The following is a 13,861-nucleotide window of genomic DNA, read 5'->3' as shown; positions in this document are numbered from 1 at the left end:
ATTATGAATTCATTTAAAAAAACATTAGCTCAAAAACTTGGCTTATGTTGGTCTTAACATGGAGCAGCTGGATTCAGCCATGTGAAATGAGGTAGACTAGAGGGCCGTATATCTACCCAAATCAATACAAACTTTTAAAAAAAAACATTTCAACGCCACTTTAATTAAACAAATACTCGAAGCAGCAAAATTTGAATCTTTTTTTTCTAATCGAATAGTCGAGTTAATCAATTAATCATTGCAGTACTAAAATATAGTGCTACCGGTTTATATCTTTTGGCGTAAATATCTTACACCTTATTTGACTATAGGCTGCGGCTTATAGTCAAATGCCGTTTTCGCGTCAAATTTGGTTGGTCGCGGCTTATAGTCCGAAAATTATGGTAGTTGCAGGGCCTCGTTTGAAAGTCGAAATTTTTGTATGTCAAGCAAAATTTTCCTTTAAGAATACATTATATTTTGATTAATTAGTTCCACAGCCCAAAAACCTACACTAAATACTTCATAAGTACTGCAGGTACAATCACAAATAGCAGTTACACATCGCAAAACAAATAAATTATAAATACAAATCGGAATGATAATAATAGTACAAGTAGTAGGTAAAAATCTTAAAAATCTGATCTTTTTCACTCGATCCTGATCTTCTAAAAATGAAGTGATCGGCCCCAATTTCCGATCATGTGATTGAATCAGGGACATCCCCGATCCTGGCATATTGATATCATGAAATCTCCATCTTGTACAGCGTTACTAGTAAAATTTAAATCAAATGTTAATTCACAGGTACTGAGCCAGAGGGCAAAAATATGTTTGCCGACTACTGCACTGCTCCTCCCACTATGTGCAACTGCAGACTGACAAATCCTTCTCAGGAGGACTTGTGTATTAATTTACTTTTATAAGAACCATTGATGTCCCTTGAGATTAAATAAGATGAAAAAATGCTGTCGTGTCGTAGTACTGAGTGATACATGACAGGCTTATCAGTATTTTTTCCTGTATAGTCAATTTAAAAATAAACACAGGTATTGTAAAGGTAAAAATTTGTCTTCTGCAGCTCTATCTTGCTTGATTGTTGCCATGGCCACCGTTGTGACGACGATCACTGGACTCTCCACTTCTGCCATCGCAACCAATGGATTTGTTCGAGGGGGTATGTCTTGTCTTATAATTGCTATCTGAGAATGAACAATATAGAAAAGCCGTGAACTATAGCTTTTTTTTTTTTTTTTTAAACTGCCCATCCTCGTCCGGTTCACATGTATTCACTATATATTTCTGCTGTGTTGTTTTAGCCCTACCTAATAAGAAATATGAAGATCTGCAAGCTAATATGCTTATTGTTTTTTTTTTTTCCAAATTCATTATGATCGCAAAAGTTGTAGCAGGGTGAAGTAGTAATAGAGGCAAAAATCGCATCATGTATTTCTTTGTGATTGACTGACTATTCTTTCCCAATTTTCACCTTTCTAGGCGGCGCATACTACTTGATTTCAAGAAGTCTGGGCCCCGAGTTTGGCGGCTCTATCGGTCTAATCTTTGCCTTTGCCAATGCAGTGGCAGTGGCCATGTATGTGGTGGGCTTTGCTGAAACCGTTGTGGAACTTCTTGCTGTAAGCCTCTTCACTGTTAATTCATGTTAACTCAAACCCTTAATAGACTTAAAGGGAAAGACAACACATTTATGCATATACAGTTATCCCTCGTTTTTCGAAAAACCGCGAAGTAACTCCGGGAAAAAAAAAAATTGTGTGCGTTTAATGTAGTTATTCAGATTTAGCATTTGAAAGAGATACATATAGGAAATGTTTTTTTCACTTTTTTTCCTCAAAGTATAATTCAAATCTTTTATGTGAATATATATATTTTAATACATGGATTTTAAGCACTTCAAATGTAATAATTATGATAAGTTTTAAACATGTTAATGTCCCACTAAATTATTTTTAAACAAGAATAAAGTAGAAAAATTCTTGGCTTTATTAAACGCTTCATTGAGTGAGTCCACTCAAATCTGCTCAAACTGCTCACATACACACAATGAGTAACACAGCCATTGTTTAATAAGTTCCAGTGATCTCTCATTTTTAGTGAAAACCAAAGTAGCGCCGGGAAAAAAAATGTGTGTGTGTTAAACGTATTTATTCAGATTTAGCAAGAGATATGTTTTTTTTTTCTTTTTTTTCCCCCCAAAGTATAATTAAAAAAACTTTTATGTGAATATATACTGTAATAAATTGATTTTAAGCACATCAAATGTAATAATTATGATAATTCGTAGGGACATTAACATGTTTAAAACTTATTTTTAAACTAGGATAAAGTACTCTAGTAGAAAAATGCTTGGCTTTATTAAATGCTTCATCGAGTGAGTCCACTCAAACGGCTAACTTACACACAATGAGTTGCCACAGCAACTGTTTAACAAGTTAAACGATGATTTGACGCACGCGGGCCTTTGAAGTCCGGCTCTGGCAAGATCAGACCCAAACATTTGACAACATCGTTAACTTTAATAAGGAACTCCAGTGCACGTGCTGACCAACAAAGAGCAGGGAGAGGGAGGGAGGTAGCCAGAGTGAGACTAGCGATCGGCTCAGGACAGCTCATCTGTATTTTATTTTTTTTTAATTGGAAAAAAAATCCAGGATGGTCTAAGGGCGCCAAGTTTGAAGTGCAAAGTGGCAAGGATCACTGTAAACGATGATTGACGCATGCGGTGCTTTGAAGTTCCCGTCTCTGGCAAGCTCAAACCCAAACGTATGTCAATCCCCGTTAACTTTAACCAGCATTTCCAGCGCACTGCCTAGCCAACAAAGAGCAGGGGGAGGGAGGGGAGGAAGGGGGAGGGAGCGAGATTACATGATCATATTTATTTTTATTTTTGAATCGAAAATATTCCGCGATGGACTGAGGCGCGAAGTAGTGAGAGATAACTGTATATTCAGCAGAAAGAGCCTTGTTTAATACATTTAAACAACAAAGAATTGTATTTTTCTGGAATGTAATAGGGAAGAAAAAAATGCAAATATAAACCTGTATATCCAGGGAGTGACGGGGGCAGATGTTTCATCAAAGCCAGTAATATTTTAGCCAATCAAATGCAAGTTTCCTATATTTCCCACCCTTTCTTATCATGCCATAATACCCATTATCACATGCACCTGTCCTCGAATCTAAGAGTATGGTCGCACTCGTAAGCAGTCATATTTTTGTGTGGAAACATTATTTTCTCTCCATCAGAAGTCTAAGAAATTTGCGGTTTCTATACTTGTTATTATTTCTTTATAATAGGCGTTGTCTTTTCCTGTCAGGCCCAAGCTGCTTTTACTCTATTACTTGGGCTACCTTGCGCTCGCTCTTCCATTTTTATCTACAAATATATCGCTTGCCCAATGTCATTTTGGTAATCAGAAAGACTTGTTTTTAGCATTCCAATGGATCTACTCGTGACATTAGACTCCATTTGAAAAATTAAATGAACCAGGCAGTCACATGACCACAGTCTCGATAACAACCCCGCACAAGTTTTCCTTTAAACGTTCTCCCTTAAAATGCTGGAAATCTATATTCATTTTACTCAGTTCGCAGAACACCCACGACCCAAATGAGGCTAAGTGGTATAAGAGAAGGATGGCCAGGCATGAAAAAGTGACTTATCAGAAGAATCGGCAGCTCAACCTCAGCACGTGAATGCAAATTGCAGTTCATACGGCTCATTTGATAACTATTTTCCTCCCCCTCACTGTAGGAAGGGTTGTGCGCATTCCAAAGTAGCTGGGAGAAAAAGCAACCTGCTGTATGCACAGCACTGGAGATAAGGATGTAAAATGGCAGAATTTGTGTTGTTTTTGCTCGTGATATTGTTGGGAAATTTACATATTTCTTAATATACATTTAGCTACCGTCAGGAATGTCCCGATATCGACTTTTTTTTTTTTTTACCTCAAATCCGATTTTTTCCCCCCTAAGATACGTTTTGCCAATACCGATCCAATACCCAAATATGTAGACCACTAAAAGGAATGCAAAAAGAATGTAACCAGTAAATGGCAAATCATCTTTTTTGTGTGTGTGTATTCAAGTGAGCCCTGCTTGTACCTCCCGCGTATATGCGTTTTTCAGGACCAATCAGGGGTGAAAGTGGCTAGAATTTCTTGCCGAAAGTCCTCGACGTGAAGGTTGCCACGGAGCCAGAAATTTTGTTTATTTATTTTCATTTTTGGGGGGGGTTAAACCTCCTAAAACTACTCAAATGCAAAGAAAACTGTATTGGCACAGTTATTTCTATAACACATACAAAAACGGACTTTCATTCAAAATTGTATTAGCAATAACTAGAGATGCACGATAATATCGGTCACCGATAATTATCAGCCGATAATGGCAATTATGACGTCACACAGATAATCCAGATAAAACGAAATTCAACCGATAATGCAATCCAATAATTATATACCTGATTTAGCCTCCAAATGTGCGCAATCAACAGTTTTGTCCAATTCTGCTAGTTTTAAGGAGGTGTTTTTGCAGTGTAGTAATGTGATATATGTTAGGAATGGCTTACTTTTAAAAAGGCATTTTTGTGCAACTTGGGTGTTTACTCTCTAAGTAATTTTTGCCAAAAGCTTACCATTACACAATGTCATTGCCATTGTTTAGATGTTGGAATTTACTACTTCTTCACATTTTTGGTCTTTGTACACTTTAACATTTTACATACATATTTGAAAAGAATTATCGGCGTGACATTATCGGTTATCAGGTGGAAGGGGCAGGACATTATCGGTTATCGATATCGATGGAAAAATGTATTATCGTGCATCACTAGCAATAACCTCAACCACCATTTCCTAATTTTTATTTTCCCTCATTTCCTCACATACTATATGCCAAATCTCAATTTTAAGTACTTAAGAACATAGGATGTATATTAAAATTGAAGTTAATGTAAACATTTACTTTTGCTTTTTTTTTTTTTTTTTTTTTTTAAATAATAACGATATGAGTAATATACATTCAGAAAATAAGTACAAGACTTATATTATGCAGAGTGAAATGGAATATATTTTGAAGATCGCGCAAACATTGACTTTTTAAATTATAAGGAAATGAATAAGTAGCCTAACATTAGGGCTGCAGCTATCGAATATTTTAGTAATCGAGTAATCGACTGAAAATTCTATCGATTAATCGAGTAATCGGATAAAACAAATATATTTTTAGGTGAAGAGCAATTATACATATACATGAGAAAACAAGACATTTCATCTAATCTTGAACCATTTTCAGTCAATCAATGTCTTTATTTTTGATGTATATTGTTGAAAACAGCCAACAATTGCATCTCAGGTGTAACTAGAATTTTAAAAAAAAAGACTAATTCACTGCTTTCACTCAAAAAACTTTTAGATCTTATTAATATATATATATATCTTACCTAAAAATGCCGTTACGCTTGATAACACACATCACTTAAAAGTTAGGATTTTTTCCCCACGTGTTTCAATTGAATTTCTCTTTGTGTCAAGCCATTTTTAAGTTCTAGTTAAGTTTTAAGTTAGTCTAAACTGTAAGTCCTGATAGGATTTTGAGTTTTTGCAGTGTTCAAAATAAATGTATGATACAGGCTGTATTGGAGCACATTAGGGACCAGTGCTACTTGGTGTTTTATCCAGCAATGACTACTGAGCTAAAATTGATAGTTAGCATGATTAAGTTTTTATTTTACACCCTCATCACTCCACAATGCTATGTTATGTTAAAGCCTGTATGTAAGACACGTTAGCCACGCATCGACAGCGGTCATAATTAATTGAAACCTAGCCCTCCGCAGGGCTAACGTTCCGTGAGCTAGTAGCGACAGTAACGTTAATCTTATTTATTAGCGCTTAGCGCTCTTTATTAGCGCTCTTTATTAGCGCTTAGCGCTGTACTGCTTTAAAATGGCGGCTGTTTACAAACGCTGCCCAGACGCGGCCGAGTCTGTCATGCGCATCTAGTTCAACATACATGTGATCTCTATGAGACGCGCCAGACGCTGCCTGTTACCAATGTAGCATTGTGCAGGCTAGTATTTAGCAACGTCGGCGTCGTTTGTGGCGGCTGACGGCTGCGGTAAGTTTTTTTTTTTTTTCCCCTTCTTCCTCTCCGCACGTGACAGCGCGTTGTCCCGCATTAAAAGTAGTCCTAGCAAAACGTGATGCTTAGAGCTGTCAAAATAAGCGATTACTCGAGGTGAATAAAATTACTCGGATCGGTTTTTAAACTCGAGTTACTCGAGTTGCTCGAGTACTCGTTTCAGCTCTACCTAACATAAATGAACAAATATAAGTCCAAAGTGCACATTGACAGCTAAGATGTTCTGAACCTCCCCATCAGAGCAAATAAAACTAAATATGATGAATAAGCCTCCTCAACTCTTTCCTTGCTCTTAAAGATTTGATCCATTTTCTATTGCATAAATAAATTTTGCATAAACAATACAGGTCCTTTTTTTCAGTACTTGAAAAATCTAGACAAATCTAAGTTGCTAATCATTTAAGCAGCAGTGACCAGATTGGCTGAGTATCGATATTTTTGCAATCAAATATCAGATCAGGATACAACATTCAAATATCAAAAATAAGACTCTTTTCGATACTTTGGATATTACGTACATTTTTGTGGCTGAATTGACTTTTGTTCAGGATTGAATAAAGAAAATGCTTGATAATTATGATTCTCATTTTCAGGGTGTGGATGCCCTTATGACAGATGAAATCAATGATATTCGAATTATTGGAACCATAACTGTAATCCTTCTTCTGGGAATATCTGTTGCTGGAATGGAATGGGAAGCAAAGGTAAGAGTCATGTACACGGGTGGATTGGGTGGGCGTGGAGTGGCCCAGGGAGTCATTGAAAGACCGGCCCACGTCATGGATGGTATTGGAAGCCATCTAGCCGGCAACACTAGGACCTGTATTTGTACCTTGATGGAAAAAAAACAGCAATTGATGTTGTTTCGGACAAAAATTAATTAGTAAACAATTAGCCCAGAGTAAAATAATTACAACAATTACTGATTTTAAAGCATGTAGTGATTTTAATGCAAACAGGTAATTGATACAATAAACTATAACATGAGTAAACCATTAGAGAACTGTAATCTGTTCAAAGTACACATGTAGGACTTTCAAATTTTCTAAATTTTGGTACAGTAATAATGTATAGTTTGGAGTTTGTGAGTAGCCAGAGAGGTCTAATATTTACCAACCTTGGCCAGAATTTATTTAGAATTGTGGATTTACAGTACCACAAACATGAGAACTGTAACCTGTATCCAGATCAAAGTACACGTGAAGGACATTTAATTATTATTTTTTAAAATATTTCTCCAGTAAAAGTGCAGTTTTGAGTATGTGAGCAGTCAGAGGTCAACTACTAAAATTCAACAACCTTGGCCAGATTCATGTTTTTTTCTGTGTTAAGGAAAATTTAATTGTTGACTTTCCTCCTTTAGGCCCAGATCTTCCTGCTTTTTGTACTCATCACTGCAATCATCAACTACTTCATTGGAACCTTTATCCCCGTCAAGTCAAAGGAAACCATGGGCTTCTTTGGCTATGATGGTATGACATTGTATCTATATGTGTACGATATACAGTGGGGCAAATAAGAATTTAATCAACCACCAATTGTGCAAGTTCTCCTACTTGAAAAGATTAGAGAGGCCTGTAATTGTCAATATGGGTAAACCTCAACCATGAGAGACAGAATGTGGAGGAAAAAAAACCCAGAAAACATTGTTTGATTTTTAAAGAATTTATTTCCAAATTAGAGTGGAAAATAAGTATTTGGTCACCTACAAACAAGCAAGAATTCTGGCTGTCAAAGAGGTCTAACTTCTTCTAACGAGTTCTTATGAGGCTCTCCTCGTTACCTATATTAATGGCACCTGTTTAACTCATTATCGGTATAAAAAGACACCTGTCCACAACTTCAGTCAGTCACACTCCAAACTCCACTATGGCCAAGGCAAGGCAAATTTATTTATATAGCACAATTCAACACAAGGCAATTCAAAGTGCTTTACATCACATGAAGATCATAAAAATCACATTTAAATCAACACAACGTAAAAACCAAGACAAAAGATCGCATTTAATCACAGAATAAAAATAAATAAATACAAATAAAACAAAAATAAAACAAAAACTAATAATAATAATAACAATTGAAATCAGCAATGGAGATAAGCACAAGAGGAATAGAAAGCAGGTAGATTGAAATATATAGACAGTTATGGATACCTGTTCCAGGCTGGGAAGACATAATCTGCAATAGGTAAAACGCTTGGTGTAAAGAGATCAACTGTGGGAGCAATTATTAGAAAATGGAAGACATACAAGACCACTCATAATCTCCCTCGATCTGGGGCTCCATGCAAGATCTCACCCCATGGCGTCAAAATGATAACAAAAACGGTAAGCAAAAATCCCAGAACCACACGGGGTACCTAGTGAATGACCTACAGAGAGCTGGGACCACAGTAACAAAGGCTACTATCAGTAACACAATGCGCCGCCAGGGACTCAAATCCTGCACTGCCAGACGTGTCCCCCTGCTGAAGCCAGTACACGTCCAGGCCCGTCTGAGGTTCGCTAGAGAGAATTTGGATGATCCAGAAGAGGTATGGTCAGATAAACCCAAAAAAAAACTTTTTGGTAGAAACACAGGTTTTCGTGTTTGGAGGAGAAAGAATACTGAATTGCATCCGAAGAACACCATACCCACTGTGAAGCATGGGGGTGGAAACATGCTCTGGGGCTGTTTTTCTGCACAGGGACCATGTATCGAGAGATTTTGAGTGAAAATCTCCTTCCATCAGCAAGGGCATTGAAGATGTGACGTGGCTGGGTCTTTCAGCATGACAATGATCCCAAACACACAGCCAGGGCAACAAAGGAGTGGCTTCGTAAGAATCATTTTAAGGTCCCGGAGTGGCCTAGCCAGTCTCCAAATCTCAACCCCATAGAAAATCTTTTGAAAGTCCGTGTTACCCAACGACAGCCCCAACACATCACTGCTCTAGAGGAGATCTGCATGGAGGAATGGGCCAAAATACCAGCAACAGTGTGTGAAAAGCTTGTGAAAAGTTACAGAAAACGTTTGGCCTCCGTTATTGCCAACAAAGGGTACATAACAAAGTATTGAGATGAACTTTTGGTATTGACCAAATACTTATTTTCCACCATGATTTGCAATTAAATTCTTTGATAATCAAACAGTATGATTTTCTGTTTTTTTTTCCACATTCTGTCGCTCATGGTTCAGGTTTACCCATGTTGACAATTACAGGCCTCTCTAATATTTTCAAGTGGGAGAACTTGCACAATTAGTGGTTGACTAAATATTTGCCCACTGTATAAATAATGTGCAAGAAGAAAATACAGTACATTCGTGGATCATCCAAAGTGTGTTAATTGAAGACATTTGTAAACAGTCAACTTTGTTTCTTCTCGTTTTCTCTCAGGTTCTATCATGTGGGAGAACATGGGTCCTGATTTTAGGGGAGAAACATTCTTTTCTGTCTTTGCCATCTTCTTCCCTGCAGCTACTGGTATTCTAGCTGGGGCCAACATTTCTGGAGATCTTGCAGTAAGTTAAATGTTTTCACAAGAAAGAGTCATGGCCGATGAAACCTTGATGAATGCGCTTTCTTGGAAGTTTAGCGCAAAATGGCTCATGCCTCCAGTTGTTAAGCTAAATGAGAACTCGATGTACGTTTGTATGGAACTGCAGTTCACAACAACAACAAACTATTCCGCTCTCATCAAAACTAGTCAAGCTCTTTACGAGGCTATTACAGTCTCTCGTACTTGTGAAATAATATTCGCTGTTTTCTTGTGCAACGAGTGGAATCGATCGAGAGCCAGGCGAGTGGGCAGAGTCCTAGCGGCGACGAAGCCGAGCAAAGTTGCTTTTGAACAGTGACTGGCAGAAGGGTTGTGGAAGTCGCGGGAAAAAATGTGACAAAATGAGGAAGTGGTCATGCCATAAAGTTATTGTACTAAACCACAGCAAGGCACATGTTTGCATTCAAATACTACTTTATTTGTATACTGTTCGCGTGATTAAACTCTCAGTAACTACTCACTAATGCACTGTACTCTATGTGACGACGGACATCAATGGAAAGCAACTTCAGAACGCGCATGTAGCAGCGATGAAGCAAATTTATTTTGTTTTCCTTCATTTAACAATTTACAATGAGTATTTGCATCCCTTGTAATTTTGCAACTTCACTCATTTAGAAGTAGCTAGTGGTCTGAAATTTCAATCGTAGATACATTTCCACTTATAGAGACATAATCTCAAAAAAAATAAAAATAAAAAAAAATCAGGAACTCACATTGTATTATATTTCAATAATTTATTTGTAGTTTACTGGGGTTCATAAGTATTTGTACCCCTGAGAAAATCAGTGCTAATATTTAGTGCAGAAGCTTTTGTTTTACAGAGGTTTTATAGAGCAACTACAGAGGTCAGACACTTTCTGTAGTTCTTCACCAGGTTTTCACAAATGGAAACAGGGATTTTGGCCAATTCCTCCACACAAATCTTCTCTAGATCTGTCAGGTTTCAGGGCTGTCGTTGAGAAACACGGAAGTTTCAGCTCCATCCAAAGATTTTGTACTGGATCGAGGTCTGGATACTGGCTGGGCCACTCCAGAACCTTGATATGCTTTTTACGCAGCCACTCCTTGGTCAGTTTGGCTGCGTGCTTCGGATTATTGTCATGTTGGAAGATCCAGCCTCGACTCATCTTCAAGTCTCTGACTGAGGGAAGGAGGTTGTGGCCCAAAATCTGACAATACATTTCACCATTCATCCTCCGCTTTATACAGTAAAGTCGTCCTGTCCTCTTTACCGAAAAGCAGCCTCAAATCATTAGGTTTCCACCCCGCACTTCACAGTGGGGGTGGTGTTCTTGGGATTGTACTCATCCTTCGTTTTCCTCCAATAAGTTCTACTTTGGTCTAATCTGACCACATGACTTTCTCCCATGACCTCTCTGCATCATTCAGATAGTCCCTGGTAAACTTCAAACAGGCCTTCACATGTACTGGCTTCAACAGGGGAACCTTCTGAGCAATGCATGATTTTAAAGCATTGCACCGTAGGGTTATACTAACGTAGCCTTTGATACTGTGCATCCAGCCTTCTTCAGGTCATTGACCAGCTCCTGCCGCTTAGTTCTAGGCTGAGCCCTCAGTCTTCATCATGAGTGATGCCCCACGAGGAGAGATTTTACATGGAGCCCCAGTCCGAGGTAGATTATCAGTCATGTTTAGCCCTTTCCATTTTCTAACAATTGCTGCAACTGTTGATTTATTCTCACCAAGCTGCTTTCCAATTGTCCTATAGCCTTTTCCAACTTTGTGGAGCTCAAAAAGGTTTTCTTTGGTGTCTTTCGGAAGCTCTCTGGTCTTGCCCATGGTAGCAGTTGGATTATGACTGACTGTGGGGTGCACAGGTGACAATTATGAGCTCAGACGGGTTGTGGGTGGGTGGTTACTCATGGAGTAAAAGTGGTCATTTTTTTTAAGGTAGACTGAAAACTCTTTGAGTGTCATAATTGCTGATTCTCAGGGGTACAAATACTTTTGAACCCCAGCAATTTACAAATAATTTATTTTTAAAAAATCGTACAATGTGAATTCTGGATTTTTTTTCAAGATTTTGTCTAAGTGGAAATGCATCCATGATTGAAATTTCAGACCTCTTCCTATTATCTCAGTGGGTGAACTTGCAAAATCACAAGGAGTTCAAATACTTCTGCTTCTTACTGTAAATAATTCTTTTTATACCTCAAAATACTTCCAAAATGCGGAGATGTTGGCTGTGAGCCAGTAGTTTTTCTTCTCGCCGGGTTTTGATGACATCGCACTAGGACTACAATTCTTCACTCTTTTCGGTGGTAAAACCGAAAATGCAATTTTAGCTATTTTCGGCCCTGAATTTACGATCACATTTCTAATAAATACAGTCAGAGTAGTGTGACCAGCTGTCGGTGTGACATTAGAATTCAAGGTGAAGGTCAGACTTCATCAAGTACTGGCCTTTTACCTTTTCTTACGATGTTACGGTCAGATTGACAGATGAGGTTCAACAGCCGTCTCGGTAGACTATGACATTTACAGATAACATTGTGCTCTACAGTGAGAGAAGGAAGCAGGTGAAGGGAACCTAATGTATTCACTGAAGAGATAACAAATGAAGGTCATTTGCAGCAAGGGGAGAAGCGAAAACCAAAGTTAAGATTTATGGTTGTGGTGAGGTGAGACGTGCAGATTGTGAGAGAGAGTACAACTATTGGGAGAGGGTACAGTGCCCTCCATAATTATTGGCACCCCTGGTTAAGATGTGTTTTTTAGCTTTTAGCAGGGGTGCTAATAATTGTGACACACATTATTTGATGTCAAATAATTATTTCTTTTTGTGGGATTTTTGTCCCCACTGAATAAATGCACTTGTATTGAAGGTTGGATTTTTCTTTTTTTTCTCCATTAAGGTCCCATATTATTTGAATTTAAAAAAATATATATTAGAAGCTAAAAAACACATCTTAACCAGGGGTGCCAATAATTATGGAGGGCACTGTATTTCGCTATGTAGGTTTGAGTCAAAATGGAAAGAAGAAAATAAAGTGCATGGCTGGATGGGTGGTATGTCCTTTTGTCTGTGTTAATGTTATCTTCATGCATCTATTTATCTTGGATTCTTGTTTCAGGACCCACAGCTGGCCATTCCCAGAGGAACACTCCTGGCCATATTAATTACTGGAATAGTTTATCTGGGAGTTGCTGTATCTACAGGTATTTAGTTTTCTGTATATCCTTACAGTGGTGTGAAAAAGTATCTGAACCTTTTGGAATTTCTCACATATCTGCATAAAATCACCGTCAAATGTGATTTGATCTTTGTCAAAATCACACAGATGTAAAAACAGTGTCTGCTTTAAAACCACTCAAACATTTATAGGTTTTCATATTTTGATGAGGATAGCATGCAAAAAATGACAGAAAGGGGAAAAATAAGTAGGTGAACCCTCTGCCTAAGCAGACTTAATGAGCAATTGAAACCAATTTTTACCAAACATTTTGCGTCAGGTGTGTGCCCAATCACTGATGAGTGGTTTAAAGCTGCCCTGCCCACTATAAAACACACACCTGGTAAGAATTGTCTTGATGAGAAGCATTGTCTGGTGTGCATCATGGCTCAGTCAAAAGAGCTGTCTGAAGACCTGCGATCAAGGATTGTTGATTTGTATAAAGCTGGGAAAGGATACTGAACCATCTCTAAAAGTCTGGATGTTCATCAATTGACAGACAGAGAAGTTGTCTAGAAATGGAAAGAGTTTGGCACTGTTGCTTCTCTCCCAAGGAGTGGTTGTCCACCAAAGATGACACCAAGAGTTCAGCGCAGAATACTCAGAGAGGTAAAAAAAGAGCCCTAGAGTGTTTGCTAAAGACTTACAGAAATCACTGGCACAGTCCAATATCTCTGCACTCATCAACTACTGTATATGTAAAACAATGGCCAAGAATGGTGTTCAAGGGAAGACTCCACGGTGGAAGCCACGGCTGTCAAAAAAAACATTGTTGCTTGTTTAATGTTTGCAAAAAGGCCCTTGGATACTCCGCAGAGGTTTTGGCAACATTTTTTTGTGGACTGATGAAACCGAAGTTGAATTGTTGGTGAGTAAACACACGTGTGGAGGAAAAATGGAACAGCTCACCAACATCAACACCTCTTCCCCACCGTGACTCATGGTGGAGGGAGCACAATGATTTGGGGCTGTTTTGCTGCC

At 38.2% G+C, this 13,861-nt stretch overlaps 1 protein-coding gene across 2 annotated transcripts in view; it reads left to right on the top strand.

The window, feature by feature from the left end:
- Nucleotides 1-13,861, top strand: part of slc12a2 (solute carrier family 12 member 2) — a 100,822-nt gene that overhangs the window by 42,202 nt on the left and 44,759 nt on the right. For both annotated transcript variants that reach the window (XM_057818318.1, XM_057818317.1), the window contains exons 4-9: nt 1,061-1,156; nt 1,477-1,616; nt 6,738-6,848; nt 7,508-7,616; nt 9,521-9,645; nt 12,782-12,866. In XM_057818318.1, coding sequence (XP_057674301.1) covers nt 1,061-1,156; nt 1,477-1,616; nt 6,738-6,848; nt 7,508-7,616; nt 9,521-9,645; nt 12,782-12,866 — 666 coding nt within the window. The remainder of the gene's footprint in view (nt 1-1,060; nt 1,157-1,476; nt 1,617-6,737; nt 6,849-7,507; nt 7,617-9,520; nt 9,646-12,781; nt 12,867-13,861) is intronic.

This window comes from Corythoichthys intestinalis, chromosome 17, assembly GCF_030265065.1.
Source record: "Corythoichthys intestinalis isolate RoL2023-P3 chromosome 17, ASM3026506v1, whole genome shotgun sequence".
NCBI lineage: Eukaryota > Metazoa > Chordata > Actinopteri > Syngnathiformes > Syngnathidae > Corythoichthys > Corythoichthys intestinalis.
This window is presented reverse-complemented; position numbering and strand designations above follow the sequence as displayed.